The sequence below is a fragment of the Tachypleus tridentatus genome, chromosome 10, assembly GCF_004210375.1.
Source record: "Tachypleus tridentatus isolate NWPU-2018 chromosome 10, ASM421037v1, whole genome shotgun sequence".
NCBI lineage: Eukaryota > Metazoa > Arthropoda > Merostomata > Xiphosura > Limulidae > Tachypleus > Tachypleus tridentatus.
The window spans coordinates 130,031,393-130,052,928 of record NC_134834.1 but is presented as its reverse complement, the minus strand read 5'-3'; the positions used below and the strand labels follow the sequence as shown (position 1 = coordinate 130,052,928).

Sequence of the window (21,536 nt, the reverse complement as noted above, 5' to 3'; positions counted from 1 at the left end):
AAAAAACGTTGTTAAACCAAAGATTATGTAAGAAGGTTGAAACGTTGTTGTGTACTTTATTTTAATTACAGGTTTAATACCCATACTAGCTTTCTTGAGAATACGCAGACTGTACACCCTATTTAAATATTTTCTTTAGCAGAAGTACAGGAGTCATAAGTAACTTAGGAACATGAGGAATACCCCTCGGTGTGGATTCCTGTACATGGTGAGGGGACCATCCAGAGAAGGTTCTTTTCTTTCAGTTTACCTCCTCCTGGGCCTAAATATCTACCCAGGTGTTTGCCGTGCATGGTGACCTATGAATATTGTATCTGATGCTGATGTTTGGGTATTAGTGCTCACGTATCCTTGGTGTTATTTAGCACTGTAGTGCATCTCCTTGTAGGGCTCCATGGTGGGTGGGGTCAGTGGGCACTGAAATGTAGCTTCTTTATTATGGATACCCTTCTTTCTGCCAAAATAAATACAAATGAAAAAAAGTTGGAAAAAAAACAGAGCATTGGGAAATAACCACACATGGATGACCTGATGTACAGTCAATATTACAGCCAGATTCAACACTTCAGTTTCTAATTCTCTATTCATTATCTAAGAAATCCTTGGGGCAGATGTCTCCATTTTTCATTCAGAAGGGATTAGAGGGACTTGCTGCCTCTCCAAAGTCAGTAAAGAAGTTGTACTCTGGAGACATTTTGTGGAAGCATCTTTACCACAACACACCAAACTCCTCTTTAAATCAAAAGCCATTGTGGTTACTCCCCATGCAATTTTGAATTCTTCCAGAGGAGTTATAGTTCAGAGGGATTTAAGGAACATTCCAGAGCCAGAAATCCTCGCTGGTTTCTCCAACCAAGGCATTACTGCAGTATGCCAAAACTTCACTCATAAAGACGGAATTATGACTAACTGCCTTCTCTCTGGTCTTACATTGCTAAATTGTGGACGCCTAGAGCAGATAGCCTTCATGTATCTTTGTACTAAATTCAAAACAAACAAACAAATTATTATGCTCTATACCATCTGCAATCAAAATGCACAGTTATAAAAACAACCAAATTATTTATACCTCTTCTTAATCCATTGACATTTAATGAATTTACTGTCCTGGGCTCATTTTCATTTGTTAAAGAGTGAACATGTTCTCCTGCCACAGTCAAAGCAGGTTATTTGAACTGCAAGATATGGCCTTAGATTCCTAATCCTTTCAGATGTTTCCAGTGTCAGTGGTTTGGTCACTCAAAAACATCATGTCGTGGTTCTTTGATATGTGCTCATTGTGGTGGTAAAGGTCATGACGCTTACGACATCAACCTGGAACCACACTGTGTTAATTGTAGTGGGCCACACCTCTCTTACTCTATTTTTTGCCCTCAATAGGTAGAAGAGAAAGAGGTGCAATGCTTAAAGAGTGTTAATAATATCACCTACTAAGAGGCTTGAAGATTGTCCATAACTCCGTCTTGGACATGTGATAATTAAAAACGTTGATGCATTTATGTCTGCTTCCATCTCTGTCCCTACCGCTCCTTCCAGTGACTGTCCAGTTTCACTTCCTTTAGGTTTAAGTTTTTCCTCAGGTGCTTCCTCTTCTGCAGCCCCAAGAAGTAAATCTACCATTCATTTATGCCCTCAGTCATTAGAATCTTTGTCTGCAGACAGAGACCTGCCTACTTGACCCAGGGCAGGATCCATGGAGGTTGATCCATCTTTGTCTAATAAAAAAAAAACGTGGTCACAAACAGATCTCCCCACCACATTCTCCTCTACATAAATAACCATAGCCACTCTGATTCAATGAAACTGTCAAGGTTTTCAATCAAATTTAAATGACATTAAAGATTTGATTGATTCTTACCATCCCTTGTGCTTTTCCTTACAGGAAACGTTTCTGAAACCTGCTTATACAGTCACCCTTCGGCAGTTTTCCTTGTATAGAAACAACAGGTCATGTGAAGGACGAGTGCATGGTGGGTGGCAATGCTGGTTGATCAGCATGTACCCAGCCTGTCTTTGCCACTTGATACACTCTTGTAGGCTGTAGCCATCTGTGTTTCTTTTGGGTCGTGCATGCACTATTTGTTCTCTCTACCTGCCTCCTAAAGAGATCTATAATCAGTCAGACCTCAATGCCCTCACTGAGCAGTTATCATCCCCCTTTTTACTACTGGGGGATTTTAATGGACATAATCCCCTCTGGGGTGGTGCTAGTATTGATTGGAGTGATTGTGCTATAGAGCATATGCTCTTGAACCACAACCTGTCTCTATTCAATACTGGTTATTATACTTATTTTCATGCACCTAGTCAGTCTTCTACTTCTATAAATCTTTCTGTCTGGTCCCCTTCATTTTCCACTTACTTTTTTTGGAGAGTTGACAGTAATACATGGGGCAGTGTTCATTTCCCTATTATTTTGAGAGAAACTGACTGGCTATGGTTGATGCCATCCAACCTGCATGTCTCAAAGGAAGTTCGACCAGGATAACTGGCCTTCTTTCACCACTCTCTCAAAACTTAATCCTGCCATTGTGTGTAAGACATCAGTAGATGACTGTATTGTCCAGGCAGCTACTCAGTGTATTCCTAAAATCTCCACATTTCCCACAGTATCCTTGTTCTTGGTGGAATCCTGCCTGCCACATGACAAGATTGATTGGTTGGTTGGTTGGTTGATTTAATGTTTTATGGCACAAAGCAGCTAGGTAAAAAGGTAAAAATAAATTAAATGTAGTAAAATATGTAAAAGAAAATGAAGGTAAAACAAAACAGCATTGAAAAACAGAAAAAGCATAAAACCAATGTTGACACCTAGTCTACAATGTTAAGAGAGAAAGCAGGGTAAGAGAAGTTGTAAAGGACTTTCTCTAGCATAATGGTAATGATCATAACCTGCCAGGAAGACTAACAGGTAAGTACAAGAACCACCATCAGTCACCTGAAGTTGGCCTTCCCAGTCCTGGTTCCAGGTTATGCATCATAACAGCCATTATCAAAAGGTAAAGTAATAAAAGTTTTAAAAGACATGTAGCAAAATCGTAAGAATAATTAGCCAAATGTCCAATAAAAAGGTAAAAGTAAAATAAATGTAGTAAAATTCAAAAAAGGAAATGAAGGTAAAAACAAAACAGCAATTAAAAACATAAAATGGCATAAAACCAATGTTGACATCCAGTCTAAAAAGTTGTAAAGGATTTTCTGTAGCATAATGGTAATTATCATAACCTGATAGGAAGACTAACAGGTAAGTACAAGAACCACTGTCAGTCACCTGAAGTTGGTCTTTCCAGTCCCGGTTCCAGGTTATGTGTCATTATGGCCAGTACCAAAAGGTAAAGTAATAAAAGTTTTAAAAGACATGTAGCAAAATCGTAAGAATAATTAGCCAAATGTCTGATAAAAAGGTAAAAGTAAAGTAAATGTAGTAAAATTCATAAAAGGAAATGAAGGTAAAAACAAAACAGCAATTAAAAACATAAAATGGCATAAAACCAATGTTGACATCCAGTCTAAAAAGTTGTAAAGGACTTTCTGTAGCATAATGGTAATTATCATAACCTGATAGGAAGACTAACAGGTAAGTACAAGAACCACTGTCAGTCACCTGAAGTTGGTCTTACTAGTCCCGGTTCCAGGTTATGTGTCATTATGGCCAGTACCAAAAGGTAAAGTAATAAAAGTTTTTAAAAGAATTGCAGCAAATTTATAATAACAACTCACCAGGATGACTAATGGGTACTTCAAACACATAGTTCAAACAGCAGCATTAGTCACCTGAAGTTGGCCTTTCCAGTCCTGGTGTCGAGTTATTTAATGTTCTGGCCATTTTTCAAGTTCAAATTGAACTAGAGATAGTGAGATAGTGCCGTCATTGAGAGTCATAACGATGTCAAGAAAGTAAAGTGTGGCTTACAGTGATTTGAGTGTTACACAAACTACACACTGGTGCAACAGTTCCAGATAAAAGAAAACGATGAGTTAAAAAACTGTGACCAATGTGTAGTCTAGTTAGAACAACTTCCTCCTTCCGAACCTTACGGAAGCTAGATGGCCAAAGCCCAATATAGGATTTTATTTGGAAAAGCTTGTTTTCTTGTTGCTCACTCCAAGTCGACTGCCAACTGGAATGGAGCCGAGTCTTGAATACAGGACCACAGTCCATGTATGGAAGAGGCACAGCGGTGATAGTGACAGAGCAGATAGACTTAGCTGCGGTGTCAGCAAACTCGTTCCTGTGAATACCAACGTGGCTCAGTATCCAGAAAAACTGGATAGAAGTACACGTTAAAGAGAAATGGGCCAGTCGGTTGTGAATGTCGGTGAGAATAGGGTTTGAACCAACATGAAGCTATTCCAGGGCCAGTAGAAAGCCAAGCAAGTCAGTATAAATAGTGCAGTTTGAGTACTGCTTAGCTTCTATGTGATCCAGGGCAAAAGATATGGTGTACAGTTCAGCAGTGAACACAGAAGCTATAGAGGGGATTCTGCACGCAACCACTGAACCACAACAAACCATGGCAGAGCCAACACAGTCACATGATTTTGAACCATCTGTATAAATAGGAATGGCAAGATGGTTCAAGTATGTTCAGCAAATAGCAGACAGTATTTCCGATCAAGAGTGTCTACCTTTCTCAGATGACTTAAAGATACGTCACATTTGGGGACTGTAAGAACCCATGGTGGGATGGGCTGACCAGTGGATACAGCAATGTTATCCAAGGACAGACCTAATTCATCCAACTGCATCTGGATATGAAGGCCAAAAAGAGCAATGCCAAACTATTTGTTCTGAAAAAGCATGGCCCACACAGGAAGGAAAACACAACACTAGGTGGGATGTTTTGGTAAGAAACAAAGTTTAGAATCATATAGTAAAGACAGTTGCAAAGAGAAGAGGTGCAAAGATGGTTTATGAGACTATGTATAAGCTCTGAACTGGGGAAGTGCAAAAAGCCCCAGTGCAGAATTGAAGTCCCTGATGATGAATGAGCCACGTAACCCATATATATGGAGGTCTTGCAAAATGCCATACCTCCATGTTGTATCATAAGCCTTCTCAATGTAAAAGAATACTAATGCAAAATGTTGTCATTTGAGAAAAGCTTCTCTGATTGACGTTCAAGTCAAATCAGGTGGACCATGGTGGAGTGCTGTCATCAGAACCCACACTGGATTGGTGAGAGAAGATAGTTTGATTTCAGGACACAAACAAGATGAGCATTAACCATCCTCTCTAACATCTTACAGAGACAGCTCGTCAAAGCAATTGGACAGTAGTTTGAAGGAATCTTGGGATCCTTCCCAGGCTTAGAGAAAGGTAGAACAATAGACTGGCACCAGGCATCAAGAAAAACATTCTCCTGCCAGATCCAGTTAAAAACAATCAGAAAAATAGAAAAGAGAAGCAGGAGATAGATGGTGCAGCATGTCATAGTGTATGTCATCAGGTCCAACCAATGTACTGTCAGACCAATGAATGGCCAGTTTCAGTTCCACCAGTGTAAAGGGTTGATTATAGTCATAGAGACAATCAGCTCGAAAGAAATGAGGTGATTGCTCTGTCCAAGTCTTGATGTCTAAGAAAGTGGAAGAAGAAGCAGAATTGCTAGATACCTGGCAATAGCTTTCATTTAGAGTATCGGCGATGCTCTGGGTATCAGCTACTTCTGGCCATCAGAGAGTAAGATCAAGAGGGGACAGAATTATATTGCCCACTGACCTTTCAATTCCTGTCCTATATGACTTTGGAACTGGTGGTAGAATATATGCCAGTTGTGAACTTAATCCAAGATTCCTTCTGGCTTTGACATCTTATCCACTGAGCATGTGCACAGGCCCGCTGGAAAGCGATGCAGTTTGAGCGTGTGGGATACTTACAGAAAGTATCTCAGGCCCATTTTTTAGCCTTCTGTGCCATGTGGCAGGCGGGATTCCACCATGGACGAGGATATAGTGGAAAAACGTGTGGAGGTTTTAGGAATACATTGAGCAGCTGCTTGTATAATAGTCAGTTACTGCTGCCACACAGTCGTCTATTTTAAGACTTTTCATTTGTTTAGAGAACAATTCTTTAGGAGGCACACAGAGATCTGTCTGTAGTAGTTGTAGAATGAAGTGCAGCAGCATACATCTGAGAATAGGTGGTGGACAGCAATTCTCGAGCCTCAGGATAGGTAATGTTATGAATCGTTTTCAAACGCTGCACCTCTTTTTCTTCCATCGTAATTGATGCAATGAGAGTCCGTTTCACACTTGTAGGCAACAAGCACATGTCAAGGAACCACAATATGACGTCTTCGAGTGACAGAACCATTGACACTGGAAACATCGGAGAAGGTTTGGAATGTGCGTCTGTACTCTGCAATTAAGATAACCTGCCTTGATGGTGGCAGGCAGACATGGTGACATAAATGTAAGAATGAGAACATTGGTCGGCACCATAATTCCATCTTTGTGAATGGATAAACGCCTCACTGCAGAAACTCCTGGGTGGAGAATCTAGCAAGAATTTCCAACTCTGGGATGTTCTTCAAATCCCTCTCAACAATAACTCCTCATGATGAATTCAAGGTAGCATGAGGGGTAATCTCAATAGGTATATCCCCAATTGCCTTTGAAGGTAGGAGGAGTTCACTGTGATAAGATGTGGATGTTTCAACCAATATGCATCCAGATCGAAGCTTCTTTACTGACTTTGGAGAGCCAGCAAGTCCCTCTAGTCCCTTCTGAATAAAAATGGGGGACATTTGCCCTAAAGGTTTTTCTGAAAGAAAATGTAATATAAGAAAATGAAATACGTGTGTTACAGATGTTGAAGATTGCTGCTCAGAGCCTTCAAGATGTGGTTGCTTACCTATTGACTGTTTTTTCACTATTTTATTTAAATTTTTATTAGGAGGATCCATAGGAAAAAAAGGAAAATTTCGGTACCCACTGATCCCACCCACCATGGAGCCCTACGAGGGGACACACTACAATGTCATGCAAGAACATTGCAGCAACGTCAGGGCTTTGTGAGCACTGTACCCAAACACCAGCATTAGACACAATGTCCACAACACCCATTGAGAACTTCCAACACTGGTACTTGGTGGACTCTAGCCCAAGTGGAACCGGTCGATTGACCCAAGGGGAGCCACCCAAAGGCTGCCCGTCTACAGGAATTTAAGGCCAAAGTGGTGTGTTAGGGTTGGATCCCTCAACCACCAGGATCCTCTCCTCCCCTTCATGGGTCGTCATGCACGGCAAACACGTGGGTGGATGTTTAGATCCCAGAGGAGAAAGAACTGAACCTTCCCTGGGAGGTCCCCTCACTCCACCAAGGGCCACATGACAAGAAAATCTCAAAAATGGGTTTGGGATACCTTTCGTAAGTATCCCACACTTTTCAACCACATTGCATTTCAGCAGGCCTGTGGACATGCTCAGCAGGTCAGACATCAAAGCCAGAATGAATATTGGACTAAATACACCTCTAGCATTTTTTTTTACACCAGTTCCAAAGTCATATGGGACAAATTTCGAAAGTTTAGTGGCCAGTATACTTCTGGCCCCCTTTGAATTGTGTTCTCTGATGACCAGGAAGTTGATGATACCCAGAGTATTGCCAGTACTCTTGGTCAAAGCTTTTCTCACGTATCTAGCACTCCAGCTTCATCTTCCATTTTCTTAGCCATCAAAACACAGGTAGAATGATCACCTCTTTCCTTTTGGGCTGATCGTCTCTGTGACTATAATTGTACCCTTACCCTGGTGGAGCGTAAACTTACTCTTAACTGGTCTGGGAGTACATCAGTCGGACCTGATGATATTTGTTAAGAAATGGTATGCCATCTCTCTCCTGCCTCTCTTGCTATTCTTCTGATTGTTTTTAACTGGATCTAGTAGGAGAATGTTTTTCCTGATGCTTGGCACCATACCATTATACTCCCCTTTTCCTAAACCTTTGAAGTATCCCACAATTCCTTTGAAATACCATCCAACTGCTTTGATAAGCTGTCTCTGTAAGATCTTAGAGAAGATGGTTAATGCTTATTTTGTTTAGTTTCTTGAATCAAACAGCCTCCTCTCACCCATTCAGTGTGAGTTCTGAAGACAGCGCTCCACTATGGACAACATGATTTAACTTGAAACATCAATCAGAGAAGCATTTCTCAAGTGACATCTTGTTTCTCTATTTTGGACCTTGAGAAAGATTATGATACAACATGGAGATATGATTTCTTGTGAGACCTCCATTCATATGGATTATGAGGCAATTTACCGATTTTTTATTAAACATTTTTAATGAATCAGCATTTCCAGATTCGTGTGGGTTTGACAATTTTCCATTCTTTCCCACAGAAACTTGGAGTCCCTCAGGGCTGTGTCTTGAGTGTCACACTTTTCATTATAAAGATTAATGGCATCAGTGGACAACTACCCCTTAGAGTTGCGAATGGTCTGTTTGTTGATGACTTCTACATATCATGCCAGTCGTCAAATATGAGGTATATTTCGCAACAGCTACAGACTGCCCTCAATCATTTACTGAAATGGACCACAGCAAATGGTTTTGACTTCTCTCTCTGATCCTGAACTTCGTATTGGTGAAGTTGTGCTGCCTGTGGTCTCTGAGATAAAGTTCTTGGGGCTTATGTTTGACTGTAAGCTGACCTTTATTTCATGCATCAAGCAGCCATGTGTTGTACGAGTGCACTGAACATCCTCTGTGTCCTCTCTTCCACCTCTTGGGGAGCAGATCAATGTTCCATGGTAAAAAATCTATCATGCCCTTATTTGATCAAAACTAGACTATGGGTCTCTGGTCTATGGCTCTGCCAGGACTTTAGCCTTGAAAATGTTGGACACTGTTCACCATCAGGGGCTTCAGCTCTGCACAGGGTTTCCTTCCTCCAGTCCAGAGTTTGTACAAAGAGTCCCATGAACTTCTCTGTACCTTCATAATCTTTAATTTATGCTTCAAAACTTTGATCTTTACCACAGCATTTCACATAGGATTGTGTTTTCCTTCCTCATTAGACCACACTTTTTCATAATGGATGGTCTCCCATTGTTCCTTTTAGCCTATGTCTACAGGTGCAGTTGGATGAATTGGGTCTATCTTTGGATGACATAGTGGTATCTACAGATCAGCTCATCCCACCATGGTTAATTAATGTTCTAAAAAAGTGACCTTTCTTTGAGTCATCTGAAGAAGGCAGATACTCCTGATTGAAAGTATCACCTTCTATGTGCCGAACATCTTTCGGACCATCCTTCCATTCCCATTTATACAGATGGTTCAAAATCACATGACTCTGTGGGCTCTGCCATTGTTTGCTGTGATTCTGTTGTTGCACACAGAATCCCCCTCCACAGTTTCTGTGTTCACTGTCAAATTGTACACCATTTCTCTTGCCCTGGATCACATGGAAGCTATGCAGTACACAATCTGTACAATTTATACTGATTCACTTAGCTCTCTGTTAGCTCTGAAATCACTTCACGCCAGTTCTCACCCTATTTTTGCTGATACTCAAAATTAACTGGCCCATTTTTCTTTAACATCTATTTCTATCCAATTCTTCTGGATACCAGGCCATGTTGGTATTCACAGGAATGAGCTTGCCAACACTGCAGATAAGTCTGTCTGCTCTTGCACTAGCACTACTGTGCATGTTCCATACATGGACTATGGTCCTGTATTCAAGGCTCAGCTCCATGCCAGTTGGCATTTGACTTGTAGTGAGCAATGTGAAAACAAGCTTTTCAAAATAAAACCCTATTGGACATTGGCCATCTTGTTTCCAAAGGAATCAGAAAGAGGAAGTTGTCCTAACTAGACTAGACATTGGTCATAGTTTTTAACTCATCATTTTCTTTTACCTGGGACTGATGCACCAGTGTGTTGTCTATGTGGCACTCAGGTCACAATAAGCCACATTTTACTGTCTTGCTGTTGTTACGACTCTTAGCTTTTAGTTTTCTAAAGGCCATTAACCTTTTCAACACTATATAAGTTTTTAATTCATAAATTAGACCTTTTTTTTATTATTCCTTTTTGAAGTACCACTAGTTCGATATGAAATTCAAAATGGCTGTAACTTCAAATAACTCAAAACCAGGACTGGAAGGTACAATAGCAGGTGACTAATGCTGATGTCTGAACTTACCTGTTTGTCATCCTGGTGAGTTATAATAATTAAAATTATACTATAGAAAGTCTTTTACAACTTCTATTATATTACTTTCTGAAAATGGACGTAATGTCAAATAATTCGAAACCAGGACTGTAAAGGCCAACTTCAGCTGACTAATGTTTATGTTTGTACTTACCTGTTATTCATCCTGGTGAGTTTTGATCATTAAACTTAGGCTTCAGAAAGTCCTTTAAAAACTAGTGTTACTGTAATTTCTCTCTTACTGCTGTACACTAGATATACAAATTGGATTTCACATTGTTTAAGATTTTATTTCAAAAATTCAACTTTGTTTTGTTTTACCTTGATTCCTTTTTACAAATTTTAATACTTTTACTTTACTTTTAACTTTTTACCAAATGTTTGGCATGGATAGCCTAGTTGCTATGCACCATAAAATGCTAAACCCACCACCATCACCACATGAAGAATATGGATAGTTTGCTCAGATAGATTTTGTTGATACTATTAGTTATACAGGGTGTTCAGAAAGTCATTGTGCAGTTTTGAAAGCAACGATAACAGCATTCATTCAGTCTATTTCAAGCCAGAAACTGATAGTTGTGGTGTTTAGAAACAAAATAAGAAGGATCCAAGCCTGTATTGATGCAAACGGGGGTCACTTTCAACATTGTTTATAATTGTCATTCATATTTACCTCCTGTATTCTATATTGAAACATGTCTGTTAATAACTATATAAGTGCACAGTGACTCTCTGAACACCCTGTATAAACAGGAATAATTTTGATTAATAGAATAACATAATTTTTTTTTTTTTTTTGGATCAAATCCCTGTTCTTCATCACTAAGCTTGAATACTTTATAACATTAAGCTTTGGGATTCATTCATTATGGTGGGCACTATGTGCCCAGTGTGCAGTTTTACACTTAACAATGTAAACATAACAAAATAATTTTAAACAAAAACCATTAAAATCACCCAATAATTTGTAAGTTTAAATTTTAGAGCACAACATTATTTAAAATTTTTACACTAATTTTTATAAATTTGTGAAAGTGTGAAGTGATCCTATAATCATAGCTTTGTAATATAAAACTCAGCTGATTAGAAATAAAAAAAAGATAAAAGAGTTTGTTTTATGTCTTAAAAAGGAAAAATTAAAAGTTAGGTCTTGTCAATTCAACTATGATGAAACATGGGATTTATATTTGCAAGTTACAAAGTAACGTTAGTGACCAAACTTTAAAATCTTACTTTTTTTTTAGGTTTAATGACTTTTAGTTGTTTAAGAGCCTTATTTTTGCTATCAGAAAAACTGTTCAAAGGGTTTTATTTTTATATAAACAATTATGTTGTACAAAGTATAAGAAAAATGTGATTGTTGTGCTGATAAACCAAACTAAAGTTCGTAGTTACTGGTATGAATGATTTGGATCAAGAAACTAAACATTAGTGTGGATTTTTTGGATATTTTTTCTTATCATTAATACCATTGAAAACTACCTGAATAAAGATTACATTTCTCATTTAATAAAAATAGATTTTGTTAAGTTAGGTATTCTCCTCGCACTTATTTTTTAAATGATTAAAAGCCTTCAATTATAGAAATAGTTTAATTACAGTATTTGAAATAACTGTATCCAAAGGAGAAAAAAATTGGTATAAAATGCAAATATTATGGTATTGCTGCCCCTCTGTTGTTTGAAAATTAATTGAACCAGAATACAGTCAAACATTGATAGTTTAACTAAGATCTTTTGTTTCAATTATTCAGCAATTACTACACCAGTATAATGTTAACAGGAGTGAAGGTAATCATGCTGTTCCAAGCTGTAGCGTGGTGAATGCATTTGTGCCTTCCTAGACAGAAATTACAAGTGTTAAATGCATACAAATCAAAGTTGTAACAGGTGAAAGTTACTGCATGTGACAGAATGAGATAAATTTCATGTTTTGGTAGGAGTTGAGTGGAAACTGTAAAGAGAATATGTGAAATAGTTTTGTTGATAATAGAAGCTTTCAAGTTATAAAGTCTAAACCTTTCAGAAGTGATGTTAAGTAGGTCAGTGTATGATCTTTGTGTGACCCTACTGGAAATTCTTGTACGTTATATATTTGTAATTACAGTTGAGAATTTTACCTCCAGAACAGTAAATTACACATTGGCATGAAGCTATCCTGGTCAGTGTAGATGTGTTGAAAAACCACTGTTTAGTAGAGATAACCAAATGAAAATTTAAAAAAGCATCAGTGTTCAATCACAGGTGTGAGAATAGCTGAAGGAGGATATTCTTTACACATTAATCCAAATTTAAACTATTTGGTAACAGTGAGAAATAGTTTGGTTGATGACAGAGAAAATCAGTATCATAATGAAAGCACAATATTTACAATGAAGCATGCTGAGGACTATTACTAGTAGGAACTGCATCTAAAGTGTTGTTATAAACCTATACCAAAGTGATGGCACTCTGACAATTGACTGTTCAAACATTTTCTTACCATCATGTCATTCCTTCAGAGAAAAGATTAGTTAGGGTTCATCTTCAGCTTGGCATGCAAAAATTCCTAATAAGAGTATTATTAAGGATGATGGGTTTATAACGAAACTAAGAAGGTCAAATGGCAACCAAACAATGTGGCTGAAGTGTGGGATTGTATTACAGGACATATGAAACATTACTTCATAATCATAAATTGAAAAATTATTACAGCATAAAAACAAGATAAACTTAAACTACTCTGTTTAAAGCAAGTAGAAATAGTAGCTCATTGTGTTTGTCTACCCTTAGGAAAAGTAAATATTTATCATTCCCCTCATTTATGTCTCAACAAATCATTGATTCTGCTCTTAAACTCCCATAAAGTGGTGGCTTTCACTATTTCTGACAGAAAACCATTCCGTACATCAATCATTCTGTCAGAAAAATTAAAATTGTCTTCATTGAAGCCAAGCCAGTCTTTTCCAAATCTAAGACTTATGTCCTCTAATTGTATTATCTTTAGAATTTACTGTTTAGTTGCAATTACTTGTTTGTGACTTATGTAAATTTTCACAGTGATTTCCAATACTATATCTTATGGTCTGTGTTTAGTTTCCTTCAGTATCATAAGGTTATGCTTTTCTCTCACATTAAGGTTATGATAGTGTAAAATATACAATACCATGTATTTTGGTTTTCTCTTTTGTACAGAATCATTACTATGCTTATTTGCTATTTAATAATTTCTTTGTTTAATCTGTGGGCATAGTTACAATGGAAAAATATATATGTAAAAACAACTGGTATTGGTAGAGAAAACTCTATGTAGAGGAGCAAACAACATTTCGACCTTCTTCAGTCATCGTCAGGTTCAAAAAGAAAGAAAGAGGTAACTGACTGATAGCTGACTACATGTTTGAAGGCAGTTCTGTAATTAAGTGTCCTACCAAAATATGAAATTTACCTCATTCTATCACATGCAGTAACTTTCATCTGTTACAACTTTGATTTGTACAGATTTGACACTTGTAATTTCTGTCTAGGAAGGCACAAATGCATTCATCATTCTGTTCCCAGTAGCATAGAAGAGCGAACACATGTAAAATATTTTCTCAACCCAAACAAGCCATTTTTGCATATATATTGGTGTGGTAATTGCTGAATAATTGAAACAAAAGATCTCAGTTAAACTATCAATATTTGACTGTATTCTGGTTCAATTAATTTTCAAATAATAGAGGGACTGCAATACCATAATATTTCCATTTTACACCAATTTTTTTCTCCTTTTGATACAGTTATTTCTAATACTGTGATTAAACTATTTCTATAATTAAAGGCTTTTAATCATTCCTACCTGACTCATGCACACCACAAGTATATGGCATCCCCAAACCTCAGAAACCAGATTGTCCATTATGACCAATAATGTCCACATATGAATCATTTAATTACAATCTTGGCAAATACATAGCATGGGCATTCTCCAAATATGTAACATCAGCCAGCTCCATTCATCAAAGACTCTTTTAATTTCATGTCTAACCTTAATCAACTTGATCATAAAGTCTTAATGCCCAGTTTTGATGTCATATCCTTCTTTACAGAAGTCCCAACAGCATAAGCCTGCAAGATAGCCTTAGAACTCTATATCCGAGACCCCAACCCATCAATAGACACCCCCAGCAACCAATTTGCAACCACAACTATATACGAACAAATGGCCTAAGCATGTGCAATCCACTATCACCAGTTCTAGCCAGTATTTTTGTGACACAAGTTGAAACACAAGCAATTAACACAGCATTACATCAACCACTATACTGGTACAGATATGTAGTCGACACAACTGTGGGATTCACATGTACAGAACACACTCTTAATTTTTTCAATCACATTAACTCTATACATCCCAATATTAACTTCACATGTGAACAGAAAGAAAGCAATTAAATATCATTTCTTAGCCTCAAAATTACAAGAACCGATACACAATTCAAAACAGAAATCCACCAAAAAATCACCCATACTGGACTATACATTCCTTGGGACTCAGCACATGAAACAAAACAAAAACTCAACATACTAAGTAACCAAATAAACACAGCCATAAAACTATGCTCACAGATAAAATTGAGGATGAATTAGACAAAATAAAACAATACTTCATCAATATTAATAAGTTTCCTCCACAAACCATAGAAAACATTATACACACACACACCTAGAAAAAAAGCAAAATCAACTAACAAAAGTAAATATACCCCACGATTTAAAAAATCACAAAACCATATACTGCTGCATTCCATATATTCCCAACATCAGCAGAACAATAACCAACATTTGGCAAAAACTAGCAACAAAATATGACATTCCAGTTAATACCAAATTTATTCACAAACCAGGCACAAACCTAAGGCCTGTACTATGTAAAAACCACACTGACAAACACCACACCAACATTATTTATGAAATACAAGGTGATAACTGCCACGTCCTCTATATTGGAGAAACAAGTAGAAAAATGGAAACCAGATTCAAAGGACACAAAAAGAACGCAAAAATTAAAGAAGCCTTACTTATACAACAACTCAAGCCCAAAATAAACCAATACAGAGGAACACCTTTATACTTATATTTATATATAATCAAACATCTAAGCATGCCCTCTACATTTCTACATTCAATTACACAACTGCCTTCAAATATGTGGTCACCTATCTGTCAGTTACCTCTTTCTTTCTTTGTGAACCTGACAATCACTGAAGAAGGTCGAAATGTTGTTTGCTTCTTTACATAGAGTTTTCTCTATCCATACCACCTATTTTTACATATATATCTTTCTCTACAAGTGGGTTTTCTCATCGTCATGGACAGTTACAGTGGATTAAGAGTTTTTCTACTTCTCTACATATACAAAAATACATGCACACATTAAGGAAAATCCACAACTAAATGTAGAGAATTCTTTTTAAATGTTTCAACAGTTGGAAAACTGTGATTGTGAACCTACTATCACCAAATTTCAAAGATTTCAAAACCAACCAGTAAAATGAACCATTAGCATTACAACTGAAATGAAGACATTGTGTTGAAGTTTTGTAGCTTTATTTAACACTTCTGGACAAATAAATGTGAAGCAAAGAAACTTCTATAGCTAGGTATTATCCACAATCTTAGTGAAAGAATAATGGTGAAGTTTCTGAACTTTAAAAAAATCAGCATGAACTGGATCAAAGATGGTGTCAATGTTAACCAGACTTCAGAGAAGTCAAAAGAAAAAAAGTTGTGTAGAATGATTTAGTAATCAGCTTTATATGGATGTTCAAGTTGTAAATAAAAGAAACATTTTCTGTAGTAATATGTATTTTAGTGTTACTGTTAAAATTATACCCCCTAATTTTCAATACTTTCAAATGGCTTAGCAAGTTAATAATTGTTTTGCTTGTAACCTCTATCTTATTTCTTGGGTTTTTTTCCCTGCCTCTGTTTGTTATTCAGATAATGTGGCAATCTAAAAAAATATGAACATGAACTCATTATAAGAGGTTTGAAAGAAAAACTGAAATATTGATATTTTCTTTGAAAATCAGTTAGTTAATCTGATCTCATATTATCATTATGTGCCACATATAAGCATATATATTGATGTACATAGTTTAAACTGTTACTTTAAATCTTGTTTTGTTGCATATCAGTAAGACAAATGATTAAAAATTATATTTATTTTTTGTTCATCGTCACTACTTGACCAGTTAATGATATTAGCCGAAGCCAGATGCTGAAAGACAACTTCCTTCAATCCTTTGTTAGTTATCTAGCATCCTTTTTGCCAAGTTCTCAACTGGAGAATTACCTATACCAAGTTGTCATTGAAATAGCAAGAAGAGAGGGGATACTGGAAGAGTCAGAAATAAATTTTTTTAAGAATGGAGTATCTGAGGATACAATAATAAGTTGTGGAGTCAGACCAGATTGGATATCCCCTCAGGTGAAATATGTTCTCTTTATTTTTATTTATAGTTGTAAAAATTGCATTTCACATATCAATCTTAAAAAGATCAATTATTTTATTGCTTCCCCATTTGTCTCAAATAACTATAATTAAAAGAATGGCAGTGTGTTTCACTGAAGAAGTTAAAACATTGTACTTGAGGATTTTTTGAGGATTAGTTACAGTCTTAAAGCTAAGTGAATTTAGTCTACTTTAGTAAATGCTTTCATCTAAAATTATATGTTCAATAGATGTGGAATAGGCTGTGTCTCCTGGAAAGAACCAATGATATCTTCAAAGGACTACAAGCATCATTGACTTCACATTCACAGTTATGGTTAGAATACTTGGAAAGTCCATTTTCTCTTCTTTTACCAGTACCTTCTCTTGAAAATAACAGAGAACTAACACCCTTTCATCATTGTATCATAAGGTTGGCCCTAAACCCTGAAGAGGTGAGATGACATTCTTCTTATTTAAACAAAATATAATTATTATAATAATTAAGGACACTATAAACTCTTCCTTCTTGTTCTTAAGACATTAGAACAATTAATAAGGAAGTATAGTTTTATTAGTCTTTATTAGAAATAGTTAACTTGCTCATGACTCATTTTATATCCCAAAGACGGCTGGTATAGGTGTTAAAACTTTAATTAAAATAAAGTACAGAACAATGTTTAGACCTATTTAGGTCATTTTTGGGTTAACAAAGAGAGTTTGTTAACCTGAAAATCAAAACGTTCTTGTATACTTTATTTCAATGAAAGTTTTAATACCTATACCAGCTGTCTTTAAAATACATTTTTACTTCAAGAGGGTTTCTCAACATCATGATTCATTTTGTTAATGGAGAATTTGATGAATAATCACTATGGTGCAAGTGAATTCTCAGTGAGCTGATTTTGTAGGTATTTATTGTGAGTTTGAAGTCAGTTTTCAGTTATTTTATTGTGTGTTCCTTTTTAATTTGAAGTCAGCTTTCAGTGAATACATTGTGTATGTATTCCTGTTTAATTTCAAGTTAGTTTTCAGTGAATATATTGTGTAAATATTCTTGTTTAGTCAGTTATATATATATATATATATGAATGAGACCTATCTGCTGTCATAATCCAGTATGTTAATGTGTGTTGTTGTTTTTCTTAATTTATTCAATATTGAATCTATTTTCTTTATTGGACACACACTGAAATGCCTAAGAAGGGAAAATCCAATTCTAACATTGAGAATGAACTTATTTTATTTTATTTAAGACTTAATCCACTGAAAACTAATTACACTGTCTGAATAAGAAATTTATGTAATGGTATTGCGAGTGTTTGTTTGCGGATCACTTATACAATTACTTATACACTCAAAATAAATAAAGGATACTTTTTTGAACTTGGGTACTTGTGAATTAACTTTTTGCTCTACTGGTTCAGAGTCATGCTGTTAAATGGCAGTTGATTCGGTACACTCTTGGACCACTAATGATGCAGTTTGAGAATACCCCTTCACAAGAGGAACTACAACAGATAGTAATTGCAGCCTATAGCAACTCAACAAAGTCAACTCCTCTCATGTGCTTCACTGACCAACAGTCTGTAATCTCATTCCAAGAAGTAACTGAGAGCCATGAATCTACACATCCAGCATACCCAATTTTCACACTGGCTACTCAGTTAAACATGAAGCATAAAGTTAGAGTATATGTTTGTGATAATACAGAAGCAGCCAGCAAAACCCTAGTCAGTGTACTTTTGCATTCCATCCAATGGGGTGAGTGGCTAGTTATTCTTTGGCCAGAATCTGGGTTCATGTGGACTCCAAAACTTGTTTGGACTCTTAGAAACATCCTGGATGATAAAGCACCTGTGTGTCATAGTGATTTCAGGCTATGGATAGTCTTGGACATTACAAACTGTCCCTATTTACCAAGTGAGTATTTCTTATTATTATAATTCCTGTATATTGACTTTGAATTGTTTTTCAGACATAAATTATTTGTGTTTGGTTGTAGTTGGTGAAATAAATTCAAAGGAACAAACAGAACTGTACTTTTATATCCTATTACAAATTAGTTCCTGTTTTTAAGCAAAATTATAATATTTTAAATGTTTTGAATAAACATCAGTTTATGTAATACAAATCAGTAGTGTTGTTAGGTGATAGAATTACTGTTAGTATTTATCATTCAGTCTTCTGAGCAGTTTCACTCGCAAATACTCCCCTTTAAATATAGTGAGTTTATAAAATAAAAAAACATATATAATATTATCATATCTTTAAAATTTTCCTTCTTGAAGAGTTGCATTTCACCAAAGGTAAGTTGAAAATTTTTATTTTTATTCAGGAAGTTTTGGTCATATTACAAGATCTCAAATCCCTCACTGTAGGTTTTGAATATGCTTTCTATTATTCTCAATCAGCATATCAAGTCTATTCCTAAATATAGCCATTGTAAGCATCATCTGTTCTGGACACTGTTCATTGATCTTTACAGTATCCTAACTGCTAATGTATTTTATGTACTTTTATAAGAGAGTAAAATAAGAGAAATCATTCTTTGAAAGATATAGTTTTATATAATTTTGAAACACCTGTACCATGTCCAAATTTTCTTTAAGAATAAAACATTTAACCCTCAATGTGTATCTGCTGGTATTTTGTTCTCCTTGTGTTTTGATATGGGAATCTTATTTTAAAGCAAAGTATATAAAATGTATATATGGTATAGTTTTTCTCTAGTCTAAATGAGCTGCATGCTTTATAATATTTTTAGTACAAGTTTGCCAAAACATACTTATAACACTAAAATTTAGGTTTCAATACTTAAGGTGGGCAAGCACAGATACCTATTTTGTAGCTTTGTGTTTAACTTCAAATGAAACCATAACATCCATGTCTATTTTAAAAGATTTATTCTTGTTCATAAATATAAATTTATAAAAAATTATATTAATGTATTTTAAACTATGCTGTATGTTCTAATACCTTAATTTGTTTGTTAATTTTTTCATCATCTCATTTCTTAAGAGTCTGTGAAGGTCATTACAATAAAGAAAGAGCTTGAAGTCTATTCACTCACACACACACACGTTTGAAGTAACTAGTAAATATGTATGTAGGTTTTGTACTGTAATGTTTATTATTTCAAACATTTCAGGTTCTTATGTATGTGTGGATTGGCAGAATTCTTTACAGTAGGTTTCTGTGGCTTGTTGGCAATAAATTTCAACAATAAACAAACAGTACGTGGTCCTCTTCTTTTAAAATAATATATTAAAACAGCTCAAATGTATATAGAAAATGTTATTTACACAGTTAATCACAACAGTTGTATTCAAAGCTTTGGACAATTGTCGTTTTTACTTGAAAGTCCACACAGGTTTATTCAATTATTTGAGGAAACAATTGAAAAGACAGTTACAGTACACTTTGTGATAAGTTCACTTTAGAAATCACCATTGTATGCTCTTATGGCTAAACTTACAAACACACTTTCTGGATCTATCTGTTTAACATTGTCTTATTTCCCTTACTTACACCTTTTTATTTAACTAGTTTAGTCTCCTCTGTATAAAGAACTTTCTACAAACTACAAGACATCATGATGTGAAAATACTCAGTGAAACAACAAGAAAATTTTAGAAGGTTTGAGTAACATGATTCAACATATAATAAATCATCAACTAGTGAAATACACAATATATCATTTGTACACAATTATGTAAACAAACTGCAGTGAATTATCGCTTCTAAAAGTACTGTATGTAACTCTCACATTTTATAAGTATCTAAATTTTAATTCTTGTATTAAACAGCCATATGTATCTAGAAATAAGCACTCTTTAAGAAAAATATTTACATCTTTTACACTATGTACAAAGACTGTTTTCAGTTAAAAGTTTCCTCATAAAGGTTGCACCAAAATTTACAGTTCCCTTGTTGGTTTCTTATTGCATACAGCATCTAGTAGGACTTCCCCTTGACTGGGTCCCTGATTGTGGTCTTGATCTTGTGTTGCATAAGGTCTTTCTTGCCTGGTCTGTCTGTGAAGATCTCTGCATACTGGCATAGTAGATCTTCTAGGTCTTTCTTCTGCTTGTCAGTTAGTTTTTTCACTTATGTTGACATCTTTGTATGTCTCATCTCTTCTGCTTCTGTATCTATAACAGCCACACCTGCAGTGTTCATCTGTGCCTCAATAGAAGCACCTATTAGGTCTTCTTCTTCAAAGTCCTCTTCAACAGATTGATGTAATAGATCTTAGTTTTCCCTTCCACTTTCACCTTGTAATTCATTCTGTTGACCACTTCTTTTACTTCAAAAAGATCCTTTCCATTGTAGGGTGAGTTTGTTGTTGTATTTGGGTTGCATAACCAAGACCTTCTGTTTGACCTTAAAATGTCAATCTGGAGACTTCTTTTCATAGAAGTGCTTCTGAATGTCTTGAGCTGCATACAAAATTTCTTGAACAAGTTGACAGGACTCTTCCAGTCAGTTTCTGATATCTCACACATATTGGTATGTCTTCCTCACTTCTAGCTCTTCTTTTCCTGTCCACATTTCTTTCAATATCTGTATTGTACCTCTCATTGTTCTTCTGTACAGTAACTCAAAGGGTTAAAATTCTGTACTTGCTTGTGGGTCTTCTTTGTAAGCAAATAATGCTGCCTGCAGGTACCTGTTTTAGTCATGGTTTATCTTGGTAAATTTTCTTTAGCATGCTCCTTAAAACTCCATTAACTTTCTCACAAAGTGCATTACATCTGAGCTTGGTAACTAGTTGTCTAGTACTGATGAATCCACACACCACTTGCATCAGTTCAGGTGAACGGAGTCCTTCTGTCACTGAAAACTTCTTTTGGGAAGTTTACTTTGCAGAACGCTTCCAGAAGAGTTTTTCTACTCCTGTCTCTATCT

General features: G+C 35.8%; 1 protein-coding gene across 7 annotated transcripts in view; it reads left to right on the top strand.

Moving 5' to 3' along the window:
• LOC143230304 (dynein heavy chain domain-containing protein 1-like) overlaps positions 1 to 21,536 on the top strand; it is a 261,985-nt gene that overhangs the window by 238,073 nt on the left and 2,376 nt on the right. For 5 of the 7 annotated variants that reach the window (XM_076463582.1, XM_076463581.1, XM_076463580.1 and 2 more), the window contains 3 exons: positions 16,387 to 16,622; positions 16,877 to 17,080; positions 18,053 to 18,548. In XM_076463582.1, the coding sequence (XP_076319697.1) occupies positions 16,387 to 16,622; positions 16,877 to 17,080; positions 18,053 to 18,548 (936 nt within the window). Of the gene's footprint in view, positions 1 to 16,386; positions 16,623 to 16,876; positions 17,081 to 18,052; positions 18,549 to 19,776; positions 19,863 to 21,536 lie in introns of those variants that run through there. The other 2 variants (XM_076463579.1, XM_076463583.1) reach the window with 2 other exon arrangements.